General features: G+C 41.4%; 1 protein-coding gene across 1 annotated transcript in view; it reads left to right on the top strand.

Annotated features, from left to right (window-relative positions):
• Positions 1-2,043: 2,043 nt before the first annotated feature.
• The window catches only part of LOC131680495 (uncharacterized), a 113,835-nt gene continuing 95,069 nt past the window's right edge, over positions 2,044-20,809 (top strand). The window contains exons 1-2 of the mRNA XM_058961205.1: positions 2,044-4,823; positions 4,924-5,428. Of these exons, the coding sequence (XP_058817188.1) occupies positions 2,044-4,823; positions 4,924-5,428 (3,285 nt within the window). The remainder of the gene's footprint in view (positions 4,824-4,923; positions 5,429-20,809) is intronic.

The raw sequence follows: 20,809 nt of genomic DNA, 5'->3' as shown, positions 1-20,809 counted from the left end.
GAAGGTGTAATAAGAAGAGCAGGGATCGACACGAGTAGTACGATTTTCACAAAGTCCGTTCAGCTACTTGGCTTCGCCGATGACGTTGATATTATTGCACGAAACTTTGAGAAGATGGAGGAAGCCTACATCAGACTGAAAAGAGAAGCCAAGCGCGTCGGACTTGCCATCAACACGTCGAAGACAAAGTACATGATAGGAAGAGGTTCACGAGAAGAGAATGAGAACCGCCCGCTTCGAGTTTGCATCGGTGGCGACAAAATCGAGGTGGTTGAAGAGTTCGTGTACTTGGGCTCACTGGTGACTGCCGACAATGATACCAGCAGAGAGATTCGTAGACGCATCGTGGCAGGAAATCGTGCTTACTTTGGCCTCCGCAAGACACTTCGGTCGAACAGAATTCGCCGTCGTACGAAGTTGACCATCTACAAGACGCTGATTAGACCGGTAGTTCTCTACGGGCACGAGACCTGGACCATGCTCGTGGAGGACCAACGCGCACTTGGTGTCTTCGAACGGAAAGTGCTGCGTACCATCTACGGTGGAGTGCAGATGGAAGACGGCACATGGAGACGGCGAATGAACCATGAGCTGCATCAGCTGTTGGGGGAGCCGCCCATCTGTCATACCGTGAAAATCGGACGACTACGGTGGGCCGGGCACGTAGCCAGAATGTCGGACAATAGCCCGGTGAAAACGGTTCTCAATTGCAATCCGACCGGTACAAGAAGACGTGGCGCGCAGCGAGCACGATGGATCGACCAGGTGGAAGACGATTTGCGGACCCTTCGCAGACTGCGTGGCTGGCGACGCGCGGCTATGGACCGAGTGGAATGGAGGAATCTTTTGTATACGGCACAGGCCACTTCGGCCTTAATCTGTTAATAAATAAATAAATAATAAATAAATAAAAGGTGCCGATTACTTCATCCATCGAACGTTTCTGGAGTATTATCCACTCTAAAGATGCTGTATGGAAGGCCAGAAGCCATTGTCCAGGCAATAATTGGCAAGGTACGAGGCTTACCATCGCCGAATATAGAAAAACTAGAAACGGTTGTCAATTTCGCATTGACGGTCGAGAACCTGGTTGCAACGATTCAGGCCTGCGAAGTGAGTGACTTCGTATACAATGTCTCCTTGCGATATGAGCTGGTGGAAAGATTACCACCGACCCTGAAGCTAGACTGGGCCAAGTTTTCTAGAAGTAACCCTACACCGAATCTCCTTGATTTCAGCTCGTGGTTATACTCCACGGCAGAGGATGCAAGTGCCATTATGACAACTCCCAGTCAGGATCAACGGCCGCGAACAAGCAGAAAGGATACGTTTCTCAACTATCATTCAGCAACGGATAGCAAGGGCGTAAGGCCCACGAGACCTGTCCAGAAAGCGACATTTGTTCTCGAAAAATCGTCCAGCGTTCAGTGCATAGTATGCAAAGGGAGCTGTTCATCACTAACTAACTGTAAACGCTTCACGGAATTCAGCTGTGAGTCTAGGTGGGCAGTGGTGAGGGAACGTAAACTATGCCGAAAATGCCTCAGGAAGCACAACGGATCGTGTAACAAGCAAAAAATATGTGGTACTGATGGTTGTTCGTACCTACATCACCCTCTTCTGCACACTAGTAAAGGTCAGTATAATAAAAAATCAGCCTCATCGAACGAGCCATCGACTGTAGTGGGGCAAAACAACGAACCGACGTGTAACGTGCACCAAGGACAATCGGAAGTTCTCTTTAGAGTTGTTCCTGTTTTTCTGTATGGACCTTCGAAAACAATTCGAACACACGCATTTATCGATGATGGATCTGAGCTTACGTTGATAGAACAATCTCTTGCGGATGAGCTGGAATTGAAAGGACCAGCAAAATCGTTATGCTTAAAATGGACGGGTGGTGCGCGGAGGACAGAAAGCTCTTCACAAAGGGTAAGCTTACAAATTTCCGGAAACGTAGATTCGACAAAAAAGTACAACCTGTCCTCAATACAAACAATTGGAGCGCTGTAAATTCGACCGCAAACGTTGCTGGTAGAAAACATGCAGGAGAGATTCCAGCACTTACGCGGGCTACCACTAGAATCATACCACAATGTCAGTCCAAGGCTGCTTATAGGATTAGATCACGCAGGCCTCGGATATGCTAAAGAGAGTCGAGAAGGAAAAACGAAGGAACCAATAGCCGTTAAAACGCGCCTCGGATGGGCCGTATACGGAAGCTGTGTAGGAGAGGAGAAGGCCTTTCGCTATGTGAACTATCATAGCCTTCAAGTATGCCAGTGCAATCTGGAGATCGATGGAGCGCTATACAAAGCAGTAAAAAACTATTTTACACTCGATAGTCTCGGAATCCATACCCCGGGCAAGCCAATGTTGTCAACAGAGGATCAACGAGCACAAACGCTACTTGAAACATTAACAAGACCAAAAAATGGTCGTTTTGAATCTAGCCTCTTGTGGAAGTACGATAATGTACGACTACCAGATAGTGAAGGAATGGCATTAAGGCGATGGCGATGTCTAGATAGCCGACTGCGGAAGGATCCAATTTTGGCAGAAATTCTTACCACGAAAATCGACGACCACATCACCAAAGGTTATATTCGGAAATTAACTGTTGAAGAACTGCGTTTACCTCACACAAGAGTGTGGTATCTTCCAATCTTCCCAGTGGATAACCCGAACAAACCGGGTAAGACAAGGCTGGTGTGGGATGCAGCTGCAACTGCTCACGGAATTTCTCTAAACTCGGTACTACTAAAAGGTCCGGACCAGCTAACTTCTTTGCTAACAGTACTAATACAATTCCGGGAATACAAAACGGCGGTGTGTGGAGACATTCGTGAAATGTACCATCAGGTACAGATTCGTGAGGATGATCAGCATTGCCAACGATTCTTTTGGAAAGATAAGCCAGAAGATCTCCATCCCAGTGTATATATTATGATGGTAATGACGTTCGGTGCTAGATGTTCGCCGAGTACTGCACAGTACATAAAAAACCACAACGCGGAAAGATTTCAGCAGGACTACCCAGCCGCAGTCCATGCCATCACGAAGCAGCACTATGTCGACGACATGCTTGTTAGCGTCGAATCAGAAAAGGAAGCCTTGCAGATAGCAAACGATGTTAGAATGATCCACGCAAAAGCTGGATTTGAGATGAGAAATTGGATCTCAAACTCAGCCAATGTACAGGCAGAAGCTAAGAACCTAAGTATCGGCGATGAAAATGCCACTGAAAAGGTCCTTGGGATGTGGTGGGACACTGTGACGGATCATTTCACATACAAGCTATCTGCACGATATGCTCAAGACCTCCTCTCAGGCCATCAACGACCGACCAAGCGGGAAGTGCCTAGAATGCTTATGATGATCTTCGATCCGTTGGGCATCATTGCACACTTTCTGATGTTCCTTAAAGTCCTTTTACAGGAGATCTGGAGATCCGGGATCGGCTGGGATGACCCGATTGAAGATGTACACTTCGAGAAGTGGTTACTGTGGCTGTCAGTTTTACCTCAAGTTACTTCAGTCAGAATCCCTCGGTGTTATCGGGTTCAAACATCTTTAGCAGCGGATACAGAAGTACAAATGCATGCCTTCGTAGATGCTAGCGAAAATGGCTTTGCTGCGGTAATTTATTTACGATTTCGTCAAGGGGATATTATAGAGTGCGCGCAGGTCGGTGCCAAAACGAAAGTGGCACTTCAAAAGTTCCTCTCTATTCCGCGATCCGAGCTACAGGCCGCAGTGATCGGCATGCGCCTCGCGGAAACCATCACTAAATCGCTCTCATTCGAAGTGATAAAGCGATTCTTTTGGACTGATTCTAGAGATGTGATATATTGGTTGAACTCGGATCATCGACGATACAGCCAATTTGTTGCATTTCGTGTCAGCGAGATCCTCGATGCAACGAATGCAGACGAATGGTACTGGATTGGGACAAAACTGAATGTTGCGGACGAGGGAACTAAGTGGAAAGGAACTCCCAATCTCGACGCGTCTAGCCGCTGGTTTCGAGGTCCAGAGTTTCTCTGGTTTCCGGAAAGAGAATGGCCAAAATCTCCAAAACTCGTCGAATCGTCAACAGTTGAAGAACTTCGTCCTCACCTGCTACTTCATGTTGCTTCATGTGAGCCAGTAATCGAACCGCTGGATTTCCCTGGATGGAAAATACTCTTGCGCCGAGTAGCCTACGTATTGCGCTACATCGGAAACCTAAAGCGAAGCGTGAAGAAGAAGAATCTAATTTGCGGTCCATTGATCAAGCAAGAGTTTGTTAAAGCCGAATACTATTTGTTTCGTCTCGCTCAAAGTTTTGCTTACGCCGATGAAATTGCTATTCTCATGAGGAATCGCTCTTTGGAAGGACCAAAACGAGAAATTTCTAGGAACAGCGCTTTGTTCAACAAGTGTGTTGTGTTAGACGAGAACGACGTCCTTCGAATCCGTGGTAGAGCACAAAATAGCCCATTCATTCTCCATGATGCTGCTAATCCTATAGTCCTACCACGAGATCATCACATCACACGGCTTATTATTGCTGATGTACATAATCGATTCAACCACCAAAATCATCAGACGATCATCAATGAGTTGCGACAGCGCTACAGAATCCCTCGACTAAAGGCTACATACAATAACATCCGGAGGGAGTGCCAGCAGTGCAAAATCGACGGTGCAAATCCTCAACCTCCTGCAATGTGCGACCTACCGCCGCAGCGTCTGGCTGTATTCGCTCGTCCATTCACACACATGGGCATAGACTATTTTGGTCCAATGCTGGTATCAGTAGGACGCCGCACGGAGAAGCGGTGGGGAGTCTTAGCCACGTATCTCACAACTCATGCTATCTACGTACAACTCGCTCACACATTATCTACGGATTCCTGCTATTCGAAACATTATGAGCAGAAGGGGAATACCAGCGGTCATTTACAGTGATCGAGGAACGAATTTCCAGGGAACAAGTAAGGAACTTCAGACCGCAATCCTAAATCTCAACCATGATCAACTAGCTAAGGAATTTACCTCAAGCCATACTCAATGGTACTTCATTCCTCCCGCATCTCCGCATATGGGTGGCGCTTGGGAACGTTTGATCCGCTCCGTCAAACAGAATCTGCACAAAATTAAAACCAGTAGGCTGCCTACCGATGAAGTTTTGGAAAACATGCTGTTGGAGGTCGAAAATATCATCAATTCGCGTCCTCTGACCGACATTCCTGTTGATGACGATGAATCCCCAGTATTGACTCCGAATCACTTCCTCTTAGGATCATCGAATGGCCTCAAGTCATGGGTACCTTACATTGACAATCCAATCGTGCTAAGGAATAGCTGGCAACAGTCGCAGCATATGGCGAACGACTTCTGGCGACAGTGGCTTCGCGATTACCTACCAACAATTGGTGAAATGGTTTGCTCCAGTAAAACCTCTCGAAGTAAATGATATAGTCATCATAGTCGACCCAAAACTTCCTCGCAGTTCTTGGCCAAAAGGTAGAATAATTGCTACTAAACAAGCTAAAGATGGGCAGGTAAGATCGGCAACTGTACAAACGGTAAATGGTATATATGAGAGACCCGCCGTGAAGCTAGCTATCCTCGACGTAGGCGTTAGACTTAATACGCTTTAGGGAAACCATTGGCGTATTCCCGGGGGAGTGTTGTTTCCGCCACATCGAGAATTTGCACAATTACTCCTTATCAGTACGACGCCCCTGTATCGTAATAGCAGTCACACCCTTTGCATTGTGCGAGGATTGTCAGCAGCAATCCAAAGGTCAAAGGGGAGACAAATAGGCTATCGAAGAAGCATATTAGGATTGCAAGTGAAGCAGATAAATTGATCCGTTGTTAGCTAAACTTAAAATTAATTTAATAACTAATATCCTATCTAATTGGAACACTACTATAAGTCAGGTATACTATACATTGAAATCCTAATCAAAATTAAAGTTAAATCTAAATATTTTATATAGAGGTGAATCGGTGAATTATTGTAATACTTAACCTAAAACCACGCTACCTACACACCTAGAAAAAATAGTGTAAATTTACGTCTGCTGACCATGACATATACGAGCATCAAAAATGACTTAGTCTTACGTTTGATTTTAATTTTACATGACGTTTAATTTCGTAAATCATGTAATTTTACTCCACATACAGCGTTTGTTCCGAATGGTAGGAAGTGTAATTTTATGTCATTGCGCATGTAAAGTATACGTTTCATGTAAAATTAAATGGAACACGGCAATGTTCTGTCATTTCGTAAATTACGGTTTGTTGAATTGTGTCATGTTTGCAATTACGTCAACGATAAAATTCAGATTTTTTTGGTGTGTAATTCTAGCTTATGCAAAGGTGAGAAAAAATGAACTATCAAAATTGACTTGTCTTAAAAATAAATGAACACTTATACTAGGTAGAAAATTAGAATCCGGTCCATGCTGACAGGAACCATTTCTTCGCGAATATTGTTGAGTCAACCGGTAACAAATCCACTAAAGTAAGATGCACTTATATACTAAAATTGAACTAAAAACTAATTTAAAATATATATATATTTAGGATTTTGTAACCTTTTCACGAAAGAATAAATTACAAGAGACGGAATATTGTTATCGGACAACACATATTTTGAAATGCAGTGTTCGGGAGGGGTGTGGGAGGAAAGAGGGAGAGCGGACGGATGGTAGGGTGTAACACCAAACTGCATATTAAACGTTCCATTTGAGACTAGGTTAGTGAAAATTGGTTCAATCATCACCGTTCTGGAATATGTCCAGAACCCGAGACTTCCGGAATTATCGATAGTGGACAATTCATTCTAAGAATCTTTGATTCGCCGTCAGTGATCTAGGCCAGCGAATCGAGATAATTTGATGTTAATTTCAATAGATTTTTAACCTATGAGGTATTATGATTGTACCGGTTTATATGAAAAATTCCTTTGTGACCGCGTTAACCACACTATAACTCCGGAACCAAAAATCAGTACTGAATGAAATTCAATAGCAGTCAATGAAAGTATTGTATCTTTCAGTTGAAATCAAGTTTGTAAAAATCGGTTAGGAGCTCGCTGGAAAAAAGGGGTGTGACATACGCTTAGGAACAAGCAACTTGGTCGTTAGTGGTCTAGAGCAATTATCGTACAAATTATGCCAAGTTTGGACCATTAAATCAGATGATGGCAACTTACAACAAGCACTGCGAAGCTATTGACTTAGCAATGACAAAAAGCAAATTAAAAAAAATATTTCAATTCTATTCGTTAATAAAGAACATCCAAAAGTAGTGTAATGTAAACCAGATAGTGTTCAGTTTAGTTTTTAGTATTTTATATTTTAAGTGTATACTATATTTTATCGTTGTAACAAAACGGTCTACTATTGTTTGACAACAATAAATAAATAAATAAATAAATAAAAAAATAAATAAATAAATGAATAAATAAATGAATAAATAAATAAATAAATAAATAAATAAATAAATAAATAAATAAATTAATTAATTAATAAATAAATAAATAAATAAATAAATAAATAAATAAATAAATAAATAAATAAATAAATAAATAAATAAATATGTATTACAGTGAAGACCCGTGTTTATCATCCCTTTGATGAATTTTAAGCTGATAAAGCGGGTACAGTGACAAAATCGGGACAAATATTTTTCATTCTTTTTAATAAACTGAAGCTCTTAAAATATTTTTATTTAGTTCCTAGGTATAGCCACACAACTCTTTCTGATTATTTGCTTTAAATTTTTCTTAAGGGGGTCTGACAGCGCAAATTAAAAAATAAAATATTTTTACATATTTCGGATCTCTCAGATAATAAAAACATGCTCAAGAAACGATTTACTCGAATTCAACTTCGTTCGTCTGCTAGAGCCCATCAAACTACCAACTATCAATTTTGAGAGCATGAGGATGACTCTTGTGACAAAGAAACTGAAAAGTGTATTTGCTGCGGGGGCCCTTCACATGCTCTTAAATCATGTCCTGCGTACAAGCAGCGCGGGGATAAAATTAAGCGCTCCCTTAAGGAACGCTCAAGGCGTTCTTATGCAGAAATGCTAAAGAATGCTTCGCCATCTATCCTGTCCGAAAATCCCTATGCTGGTTTGGCTAACGTTGAGCAAGAATCTGACGACCCACGAGAGGGAACATCTTTGGTTAACCCAGGGGAATCCAGGAAGAGGAGAAATCCAGCCTCCCCTACATTGCCTCGTAAGGGTGCCAAGGTGTCGTCCACTCAGAGTGCGCCATCTACAACCAATAAATCCAACGGAAGTGATGCACAAAAGCCGAAGCAATTTGCTCCAGGACTTGGAAATATTAATTCTAACAAGGAGTACCCACCACTTCCAGGGACATCCAAAACCCCAAGTGTCCCCTTTTTTCAAACAGATACTCAGTCCAGTAGCGGACTAATGAAATTTTCTGACATAGTGGACTTAATTTTCACAGCTTTCAATGTTACTGATCCTCTTAAAAGCCTTCTGATACGTTTTCTCCCTATAGTGCAAACATTTTTGAAGCAGTTGACTACTAAATGGCCCCTCCTTGCAGCGATCGTATCCTTCGATGGCTAAGTCATCGAACGAGGTCACCGATTCGATCACTGTTCTACAGTGGAACAGCAGAAGTATCCTCCCGAAAATCGATTCCTTTAAATTTTTACTAAATAATTTAAAATGTGATGCTTTCGCATTATGTGAAACTTGGTTAACTTCCGATATAAATCTCAACTTCCACGACTTTAATATAATTCGTCTGGATCGAGAAAACCCCTATGGAGGAGTACTTTTGGGGATCAAAAAGTGCTATTCTTTCAACCGAATTAACCTCCCTTCGACACCAGGCATTGAAATTGTCGCTTGTCAAGTTTTAATCAAAGGTAAAGACCTTTGCATTGCTTCCATCTACATTCCTCCTAGAGCCTCGGTAGGGCACCGAACGCTTTGTAATATCACGGAATCCTTACCGGCACCGCGGCTAGTTCTGGGAGACTTTAACTCGCACGGTACGGTATGGGGCTGTCTTCATGATGATAATAGATCAACATTAATCCAAGATCTTTGCGATAATTTCAACATGACCATCTTAAACACGGGAGAAATGACGCGGATTCCTACACCACCAGCACGCGCAAGCGCGTTGGATTTGTCGCTTTGCTCGACATCGCTACAGTTAGATTGCATGTGGAAGGTGATCCCTGATCCCCACGGTAGCGATCATTTGCCTATCGTGATTTCAATTGCTAACGGTTCAAGACCATCGGAAACAATCAATGTCTCATATGACCTCACACGGAACATTGATTGGAAAAGTTACGCGACCGCGATATCCGTTAAAATCGAATCCACTCAAGAACTTCCTCCGGAGGAAGAGTACAGGTTTTTGGCTGGCTTGATTCTCGACAGTGCGAATCAAGCTCAGACTAAACCAGTACCCAGCGCGAATACCCATGGACGATCTCCCACCCTGTGGTGGGATAAAGAGTGCTCAGAGCTGTACGCGGAAAAGTCCACTGCATATAAGGCCTTCCGGGAAGACGGGTTACCCGCTAGCTATCAACAGTACGCGTCGTTAGAAAGGCGAATGAAGAGTCTAATGAAAGCCAAAAAACGCAGTTATTGGCGCCGGTTCGTCGACGGGTTAACGAGAGAAACAGCGATGAACACTCTTTGGGGTACGGCTCGACGTATGCGTAACCGTAATAGTACCAACGAGAACGTGGAATATTCAAACCGTTGGATATTCGCTTTCGCCAAGAAGATCTGTCCGGACTCTGTCCCGGTACAGAAAACGTGCCGCGCCGCGTCTCCTCACGATACCGCAAACGAAACACCGTTTTCGATGGTGGAGTTCTCACTTGCTCTCTTATCGTGCAACAATAACGCCCCAGGGTTAGACAGAATCAAATTCAACTTGCTGAAGAATCTGCCTGACACTGCAAAAAGGCGCTTGTTGAATTTATTTAACAAGTTTCTTGAGGGTAACATTGTCCCTTATGAATGGAGACAAGTGAAGGTCATCGCCATCCAAAAACCAGGAAAACCAGCCTCCGACCACAACTCGTATCGGCCGATTGCAATGCTGTCCTGTATTCGGAAGTTGTTCGAGAAAATGATCTTGTTTCGCCTCGACAATTGGGTTGAAGCAAATGGCTTACTGTCAGATACACAATTTGGCTTCCGCAAAGGCAAAGGGACGAACGATTGCCTTGCGTTGCTTTCTACAGAAATCCAAATGGCCTATGCTAACAAAGAGCAGATGGCATCAGTCTTCTTGGATATTAAGGGGGCTTTTGATTCAGTTTCTATCAATATTCTGTCAGAGAAGCTGCACCAGCATGGTCTTTCACCAATTTTAAATAACTTTTTGCTAAACCTGTTGTCTGAAAAGCACATGCACTTTTCGCATGGCGATTTAACAACATCGCGATTTAGCTACATGGGTCTTCCCCAGGGCTCATGTCTAAGTCCCCTGCTCTACAATTTTTACGTGAATGACATTGACGATTGTCTTGCCAATTCATGCACGCTAAGGCAACTTGCAGACGACGGGGTGGTCTCTGTTACAGGGCCCAAAGCTGCCGACTTGCAAGGACCATTACAAAATACCTTGGACAATTTGTCTGCTTGGGCTCTTCAGCTGGGTATTGAGTTCTCCACGGAGAAAACTGAGTTGGTTGTTTTTTCTAGGAAGCGTGAGCCGGCGCAACTCCAGCTTTTATTAATGGGTGCAACGATCAACCAGGTTTTCACATTTAAATATCTCGGGGTCTGGTTCGACTCTAAAGGTACCTGGGGATGTCACATTAGGTATCTGAAACAGAAATGCCAACAAAGGATCAATTTTCTCCGGACAATAACCGGAACATGGTGGGGTGCTCACCCAGGAGACCTGATCAGGTTGTACCAAACAACGATATTGTCGGTGATGGAGTACGGGTGTTTCTGTTTCCGCTCCGCTGCGAACATACACTTCATCAAACTGGAGAGAATCCAGTATCGTTGCTTGCGCATTGCCTTGGGTTGCATGCACTCGACCCATACGATGAGTCTCGAAGTGCTGGCGGGCGTTCTTCCGCTAAAAAATCGATTTTGGGAACTCTCATATCGATTGCTCATCCGATGCGACATTCTGAACCCGTTGGTGATTCAAAATTTCGAGAGGCTCGTCGAGCTTAATTCTCAAACCCGTTTTATGTCCTTGTACTTCGACTACATGGCACAGAGCATCAATCCTTCTTCGTACAATCCCAACCGTGTCCGTTTCCTAGATACTTCTGATTCTACTGTATTCTTCGACACATCCATGAAGGAAGAGATTCGTGGAATCCCGGACCATATACGCCCGCATGTGATCCCCAATATATTTTATAATAAATTCCGAGAAGTCGACTGCGACAAAATGTTTTACACTGACGGATCAAATCTCGATGGGTCCACTGGCTTCGGTATCTTCAACAATACTATCACCGCTTCATTCAAGCTCAATGGTCCCGCTTCAGTTTACGTCGCAGAGTTAGCTGCAATTCAGTACACCCTTGGGATCATCGACACTCTGCCCACAGATCACTACTTCATCCTTTCGGACAGCCTCAGCTCCATCGAGGCTCTTCGTGCGGTGAAGCCTAAAAAGCAACTCCCGTATTTTCTGGGGATGATACAGGAGTCCTTGTGTACGTTATCTGAAAAATCTTATCAGATTACCTTTGTTTGGGTCCCCTCTCATTGTTCTATCCCGGGCAATGAAAAGGCCGACTCATTAGCAAAGGCGGGCGCATTAAATGGTGACATATACGAAAGACCAATCTGCTTCAACGAATTTTTTAGTATTTGTCGTCAGAGGACGCTCAACAGTTGGCAAACCTCGTGGAGCAACGGGGAACTTGGACGATGGCTACATTCGATTATCCCAAAGGTATCAACGAAGCCTTGGTTCGGGGGGATGGATGTGGGTCGGGATTTTATTCGCGTAATGTCCCGACTTATGTCCAATCACTACACCATGGATGCGCATTTGCGGCGTATTGGGCTTGCGGAGAGTAGTCTGTGCGCTTGTGATGAGGGCTATCACGACATCGAACACGTTGTCTGGGTATGCGCCGGGTATTGTGACGCCAGGTCTCAGTTAAAGGAATCCCTTCGGGCCCGAGGTAGACCACCCAATGTACCAGTCCGAGATATGCTGGCAACTCGTGATTTCCCCTATATGTCCCTTATTTATACCTTCATAAAAACGATAAATATCCCAATTTAGCCCCTCTCTTTTTATTTCTCGTTTTTAGAGTTTCCTCCTGCCTTGTGGAACCGATCAGCTCCAGAGTGCCACTATGTAACCGCCGTCGCCCTTACCACTACGCCTGCATAGAAGGAAACTGAAGCGAGAGCGACTCGAGGTCCGATGACTTTTGAAGGATTCCCCGCGGGTCCGAAGAATACCATCCGCCAATCCGGTACTCGACGACTTACTAGACTGAGGCGCAAATTTGTTTCGCTGATCCCCCTCCCCCCCCGTTCGAGCGAAAGTTGCAAGTTTTGCTCTTTTTTCCTTGTCTCTCCCCTGTCCTTGATACAACTGCTGCTACACTGATGCGGAAATAAGCCACCCTCTGAATATCTTGACCAAGCATAAGTTTTAGTTAAAAAATTCAAATTAGTATTCTGTATTTCTAGTTTTAAGATAGCTATAATTTTTACTCTTTATTGAAACTCTTGTCCTCCATCTTGTAAATAGAATTGAATCCCTTGTTTTAAGATTTCTGTGAAGTTTCTCATAAATATTTGTTCCCCCTTTTGTGTACTAAACTATATTGTTAGTTTTAAGATAACCGTAAAATATTTCGTAAAATACTATTACTCCCCCTCTTGTATATCAAAGTGAATCCCTTGTTTTAAATTTTTTCACAAAAAAATCTTTTGGCCCTCTCTTGTATATTGAATCTTATTTCTAGTCTTAAGATAGCTGTAAACTTTTTTTTTCCTTTGTAAAAAAAATATTTCATTGTAACCTCCTAGTTTTAAGATATCCAAAATGTAAAAACATAAGCATTTGGCACCGCCAAGCTAACGCATTTGTGCCTATCAAATAAACGAAATGAATAAAAAAAAAACTATCAATTTTCATGTGAAGCTAATAAAATCGGGGATAGGCAAAATCAGAGGCTGATAAAATCGGATGCTGATAAAACCGGGTCTTCACTGTGTATCATTCGGACACCATGGTGTTACCATTTTATAAGGGGATTTGCTATATGATCGTACTCTTTAATCAGTAACTCCGAAACTGGAAGTCCGTTCAACTAAAACTCCAATAGCAGCTTATGGGAGTGTTATACCGTTCATTTGAAACTAAGTTTGTGCAAATCGGCTCAGCCATCTCTGAGAAAATTGAGTGATTCTATGTGACACACACATACACATGCGGGGACTTGACCGAAAAGACGAAGCGGGGAGCTTAATGGCTCACAGAAACGTATATCGGTATCGGGAGCAATCTTCCGCCGGAAAATTCACGGTAGGATAGATTCGCCGCCGTGAACTACCCGAATGATTCGGGACAAAAAGGGGAGCTAATTAGCTTACGAAACAAACACCGGTAACGAAAGAAATTCCGTTGTCGGGGAACTCTCTATCGGAGTAGGATAATATCTGAGTTGATCTCGACAAAGCTTGGAGCTAAATGGCTCAAGGAAGCGGGTATCGATGTCGGGGGAAATTCCTCCGTCAGGGAACTATCGTTCGGAGTAGGGTGAGTTTGCCGTTGGGCACTATCCAAGTAGATCGTGAGTGGGCCGAAAGCTGAATGACTCACGGAAACATGAGCTAAATGGCTCAAGGAATCAACACCAAACCGGCCCACGGGAATGAGAGCTAATCGTCGCTGTTGAGCTATCTTACGACAAGCGCCATTTAGCACATTTTGAGAAAAACGATTTTTAAAGTTTGAGATTGAATATATTGAAACTTATAAATGGTAAAAACAATTCAAAGAAGACAATTAATGCTTCAATCTATTCTGTATTAAACTCTCAAATATCACGAAGTTCGGTTGACTATGTTGCGAGTTTTCACTATAAATGTATACAAAAGTCGCACTCACACGTGTCGTAGGTGTGTTTTGATGGCAAAATTTGTATGGCGTGTCATAATTGTGCATGGAAAATTTTCCATAGAAAAAAAGCATCAATTATTAACTTTTATTAATATTTTCGGCTTTATTCGGCCTAGAAACAATCGATGAGATGCATTTTGAAGGAAATTGAGCAAGCAATCTAGAAAAAATAGTAATTTTTAATTACAGTGTTGCCAAACATGAAATATTGCCAATTTAAAAGTAAAACTGCATATTTCTCGCAATACATGTATTTTTATTTTAAAAATTATTATGCCATTGTGTTCCTCAGACATTTTTACATATAAAAACATCTAAAACTTCTACATTACTTAAGCGAATCCCAAGATACAGTGATTTAAAGCAAAAAACTGACAATTTCTCATCACTTTTTTCGCTATAACTCAGTAACCAAGCAACATTTCAAAATTCTGAAAACGCTATTTTGTAGAGAATTTTCAGATTAGTAATGTTGCATATCTAACTCAGTTTACCCCAAAATGGCGTTTGTCATAAGATAGCACAACAGCGACGTAATGGAGACGTAATAGATGGAGACAAGAAGAGAAAAATCGAGAGTGAAATCAAAGCTCACAGGTCGAGCCATTCCATGAACCAAGTAAGGCTCCGATATGGAGCAAAACAAAGAGGTGCGACAAAAGCACAACGATCCCCCCACGAAGTAATACCTTGACGTAGTTCAGTGGGGAAGAGGAGCGTGCAAAGTAAGGATTGTTTTTAGTGGTTATGCACGAACGTGAGTCCCACACGGTGCCAATACACTACAGGCCAGGCTTTTGAAGCTTTTTAAACCTTACAATAAAAAAACGCGCACACATGCATACACACATATATACACACCGACATTTGGCGTTCTCGACAAACTGAATCGAATAGGCCTCGGTTAAAAGGTCGAAATTCCGACGGATTGCATAACCTTTCTATAAAAGAAATGCAAAAAGGTGTGAAATCAGCAGTCTCAAAAAGTCTATTTTTCTCAAAAAAATTATTTTCGGTTTTACATAAAATCTCGTCGCTTCATGCATTTTTAAGAGATTTGGCATCAAAAATACGAATTCGAATTCTGAAATTTTATAGAACCCCCCTTTGAAATAAAAATTTTAGTTCCTGCTTATATGGGAATTTCCTATGCGACCGAACGATTCATACCAAGATTCATACCATATTTCCATAACCATAAAACCGATCTGTACAAAATTGCATAGCAGTCTATAACAATAATATATCTTTCGTTTGAGACTAAGTTTGTGAAAATCGGTCCAACCATCTGATGTGAAACTGAAACTGATGTGAGTTTTTAATTTTGAAAGTTGGTGATTTTTTCGTGCACTTCCAAAGCCATATATTGGTCAATGTGGCCAACAAGATTTAGATGGGTCGTCAATAACCTAGACACTTCACAACCCGTGACTCCGCAACAGGAGGTCGGATCGAAATAAAATTTAATAATAATTTTTGGGGATGCAACACCGTTCATTTGATATTAAATTTGGTCAAATCGGTTCAATCATCACTAAGAAATCGATGTAACTGTTATTTTTAATTTGGGTACTTCCGCCGGGACTTTCGGAACCGTCCGGAATGTGGCCAAAGAGACTTTGAATGACTGATAGTGACCTAGAACTACAAATCCAAGCACACACATTTTGGAAAAGTTTTCATCTTTTTACATTCCTCGCCATAAACCGTGAAATCGGGATTTGCTGCATATTCGAGCTCTTCACCCTGTAATTCCTGAACCGGAAGTCGGATCAACTAGAAATTCAATAGCAGCGAGTGGGAACGCTGTCCCTTTAAAACCAAGTTTGTAAAAATCGGTGAATTATTTGCTAAGAAATAGGTATGACATTAAGTTAGGGACTTCCCTGGGGGTATCAAGAACCGTCATAGGTGGCCAATGTGGTCAAAGCGACTTCGATGGGTCATTAATTATCTAAACACGCAAATCCAAGTAATGTTGCACACAATTCAATATGTATTGCATTATTTGGACATCATGGTGGTACCAGTTTATATGGGAATTTGCTGTGTGATCGTACTCTTCAACCCGTAACTCCGGAACCGGAAGTCGGATCAATAAAAAATTCAATAGCGACCGATAGGAAGGTTGTACCTTTCATTTGAAACTAAGTTTGTGTAAATCGGTTCAGCCATCTCTGAGAAAAATCGGTGAGATTATTTGACACATACATAAATACATACATACACACAGATTCGGCCCTGCGGGTCTCGTTTAAAAAGTCGAAGCTCCGACCGATTGCATAACCTTTCTAAATGATAAAGGCAAAACCCATGTTTCGGTCGAGTTAAAATGATTTGGGAAAAACCCGGTTAAAGCCCAAAAATAAAAACCCGGGGAGTTGGAATTTTTCCCAGCGGTACATCACTGCATATAGCCGATCCGTATGAAATTTTATAAATATCTATGGCGTCTTTCATTTGGGACTAAGTTTGTGAAAATCGTCCCAACCATCCCCGATAAACTGATGTGAGTTTAGATTAATTTTAATAGCTGGCGACTTTACCGGGGCACTTCCGGAATTGTCTATGATGGGAAATGTGGTCGATGAGACTTCGGTTGGCCGTCGATGACCTAGAACTGCAAATGTAAGTTGTTTGATACACATACACATTTTAGCGAAATGTTTACCTTTTCGAAAATCACATCACACATTTAAGGGTAAAAGGAGGAAGTATGAAGCATGCCCTAGTAACAATTGAGGTTTTATGATAGTTTTATAGCCACTCATAAAATTTAGATTGCACTTGTAGCGTGCTATAAAACTTCAATTGTTACTTGGGTGTTGTTACATGGGGGAGAGGTAGCAGGGGGGAGGGGTTAACATAGCTTACCAAGTTTTTTGCTGTTGGAAAAAGGAATGAAACAACACATACTTAGAACGCTAATCCTTGGCGGGAACCACAAGCTTTTTCATGATACGTTTGTTATTTTTTCCCAATAAATCAGTTCATTTTAAAAGACCGACCATTCCGCACATAAAATAATCTTTGAAACATTAACCTCTGATAAAGATATACTTTAACTCCTTATGTTAATATTAAGAAAGCAATTTATTATTTTCAGGATGTGAAATCGACTGTAAAAATTTCGATGAATAAGCGTTTTAAACTTCACAAATTGTCGTTGACCTGTATGATTGCCAGCGTCTGTACATAAAATTGTAATTCATGGGGCCAAAGTGATTTCGTCTTTTCTAATTCCTTTTGGTCAATCATCAGAAGAAACCCCGCAATCCATGAACGAAGGCTCACGAAATTACAGAGAGAATCATACTCAAAAGTCGTCCAGGGTAGAAACCAACACAGATCTAGTACGCAGCTTGTTGGAGAATCTGATCATCTAATTTCATAAATCAGAGGATTTCCACCGAAGAACAACACTCCGTTATCGGAGAATGCGAAAAATCTTTTGGTCGGGCCAGCTGACAACACAGTCACTGAAAGCGACACAAGTGGAGATGAAGACAATTTATTATAATTTCATAAAAGATTTTAGAATTGAAAACATAATATTGGCATTTTTCCAATGCTTGATTCCATTTTATAGTGGGTAAGCTATGTTAACCCCCCCCCCCCCCCCCAACTTTCTACCTCTCCCCATGTAACAACATGATTCATACTTCCTCAATTGGTTAATGTGTTATGTAATTTAGGGTTTTATAGTCGTTTTTTGAATATATGTTTTTGCATGCAAGAGACAGCATGCGACAAATGGTTATCCCTGGATTTGATAGCGTTTGCTTTATAGATTCGAATGAATATGGTATTGTCTGCGAAGATTTGCGGATTGAAGTGTTATTTCATACCAAAATGTTGCTTTTTTAGCACTAAATCTTTCGATAACTCCACAGATATAAAAAATAGAAAAAAACTTGCATAACAAAAACTGTGTATTTTCTAATGGCGAACAAAATCTTAGAACAGTTTGAAATTCTAAAAAATCACCCTCAAAAGTTATGTTGAAAAGAGTGATTTTCAGGGGTGTATCATAGAAAACTCCACAAATGTGAATTAAAATCAAAAGATAATTACATTGTCTCTTCAGCAAAGTTATTTATTATATTCCCTACAACTTTGCTGAATACAGTTTTTATTAGTTTCATAAATGACCAAACAAAAATTTGCTTCTCAGCTTCAGGGGAATTAATTACCAAACTAATACTTTAAAAAGATGGAGAATGTTTTATAGACAAACTTAGCTGGAGACAATGTAGCTCGAAAATATTTTTTTCGTGGTCAAAACAATTTCGATCACGTTTTTGTCTATTTGGAAACACTGTGCAACGGGAGCTAAAGAAAAAAAACACGACGTGGGAGAAAATTGGAATATCTGGAGAAATTTCATCGCCGACGACATCTCCATCGGAGTGGTTGACAACTAAAAGGATCACGAACATGGGCATTGGTATCGGCCCGATACTATCGGGAGAAATGCCGCCGCCGATGAGTTCTCAGCGCCGGCTAGCAGATAAATAAAAACGAGTGACGCCACGAATGATATGAAACCCTCCGAAAGTAATTATAAAGAGATGTAAATCATTATGGTCGTCACTTCCGGTTCGGTTCGTGTCTCAACAGGTCACGATATTTGCAGCTGACCTGAACAGCAAGCAAAAAAAAGCAGCAATGAAAACAAAAATTGACGATAACAACACAAAATAAAAAGAACAAGATCACAAACTCTACGTACGAAGTAGTATCTAGCGGTCGCCCCACATCACAGTGATCACCCTCCATACAAAAGTCGGACAAAACCTCAAAAGTGGCCCGAGTTAGATGAAAACTTCCCATAAGGGTAATATTGTGACGCTAAATTCATATTTGAAAATTATTTTGTTTTCATGTTTATCTCAAAATGTTGGCACTTAGGATGGTTCGAAAATTCAACATTTACGAATATAAAGTGCACTATATCTGAAAATTCATTTTCTAAAAAGTTGGCGTAGTAAATTTTTGGCAGAATGCACATTTTTTCAATTGATGAGAGCGCTGAGAAACCCTGAGATTTAAAAGTTATATTACGGACCCTGGCTAATCAATCACTACTATACGGCTCCTTCACATATATCATGAAAAATCACCTTTTTATTGCTCGGGGCAGAAAAGGGCAAAACAAGACATTCATTTTCGGAAAGTACGTTAATTTTCAAGTGTCACGAACTACAGGTGATCTTTCCGAATTGTTTAACAAAGTACAGCCACTTTTTTATTATTCAGTTCGTTTATTTGATAGGCACAAATGCGTTATCTTGGCGGTGCCAAATTATTCTTTTTTTTTACATTTCAAATACTTAAACCTAGGAGGTTAGAATATTCAGATATTTTTTATGTTGAAAGGAAGAATTCTATAGCTATTTAAGACTAAAAATACAATTGTACATACAAGAGTAGGGGCAAAGGATTTTTTTATGAAAAATTTTAAAACAGAGAATCCAGTTTGATATTCAAAAGAGGGAGGAATAGTTTTTTACGAAATATTTTACAGTTATCTTAAAACTAAAAAAATATAGTTGGGTATACAAAAAGGGGGAACAAGTTTTTATAAGAAATTTTACAGCTATCTTAAAACTAGGGATACAATTCGATTTACAAAATGGAGCACAATAGTTTTAATGAAGAATAAAAATTACATTTATCTTAAAGCTAGGAAAATATAATTGATACCTTTGGGATAATCGAATGTAGCCATCGTCCAAGCTCCCCATCGCTCCACGAGGTTTACCAACTGTTGAGTGTCCTCTGACGATATATACTAAAAAAATTCGTCGAAGCAGATTGGTCTTTCGTATATGTCACCATCTAATGCGCCCACTTTTGCCAAACGTATTTCCCGGGGTAGAGCAATGAGAGGGTACCCAATCAAAGGTAATCTGGTAAGATTTTTCAGATAACTTACGCAGAGACTCCCGTATCTTCCCAGAAAATACGGGAATTGCTTTTTAGGCTTCACCGCACGAAGAATCTCGATCGAGCTGAGGCTGTCCGAAATGATGAAGTAGTGATCTGTGGGAAAAGTGTCAATGATCCCAAGGGCATACTGAATAGTGGCTAATTCGGCGACGTTAACTGAAGCAGGATCATTGAGCTTGAATGAAGCGGTGACATTATCATTGAAGATACCGAAGCCAGTGGACCCTTCGAGGTTTGATCCGTCGGTGTAGAACATTTTATCGCAGTCGACCTCTCGGAATTTATTATAAAATATATTGGGAATCACTTATGGGCGTATATGATCCGGGATTTCACGGGTCTCTTCTTTCATGGACTTATCAAAGAATATAGTTGAATCAGAAGTATCAAAGAAAGGGACACGGTCGGGATCATATGAATAAGGATTGATGCTCTGTGCCATGTAGTCGAAGTACAAGGACATAAAACGGATTTGAGAATTAAGCTCGAAGAGCCTCTCGCAGCTTTCCCAGCGGGTTCAAGACGTCGCATCGGATGAGCAGTCGATATGAGAGTTCCCATAATCGATTTTTCAGCGGTAGAACGTCCGCCAGCACTTCGAGATCGTATGGGTCGATTGCATGCAACCTATGCGCAAGCAACGATACTGGATACACCCGTACTCCATCACCGACAATATAGTCGTTTGGTATAACCTGATCCGGTCTC

This window comes from Topomyia yanbarensis, chromosome 2, assembly GCF_030247195.1.
Source record: "Topomyia yanbarensis strain Yona2022 chromosome 2, ASM3024719v1, whole genome shotgun sequence".
NCBI classification, from domain to species: domain Eukaryota; kingdom Metazoa; phylum Arthropoda; class Insecta; order Diptera; family Culicidae; genus Topomyia; species Topomyia yanbarensis.
This window is presented reverse-complemented; position numbering and strand designations above follow the sequence as displayed.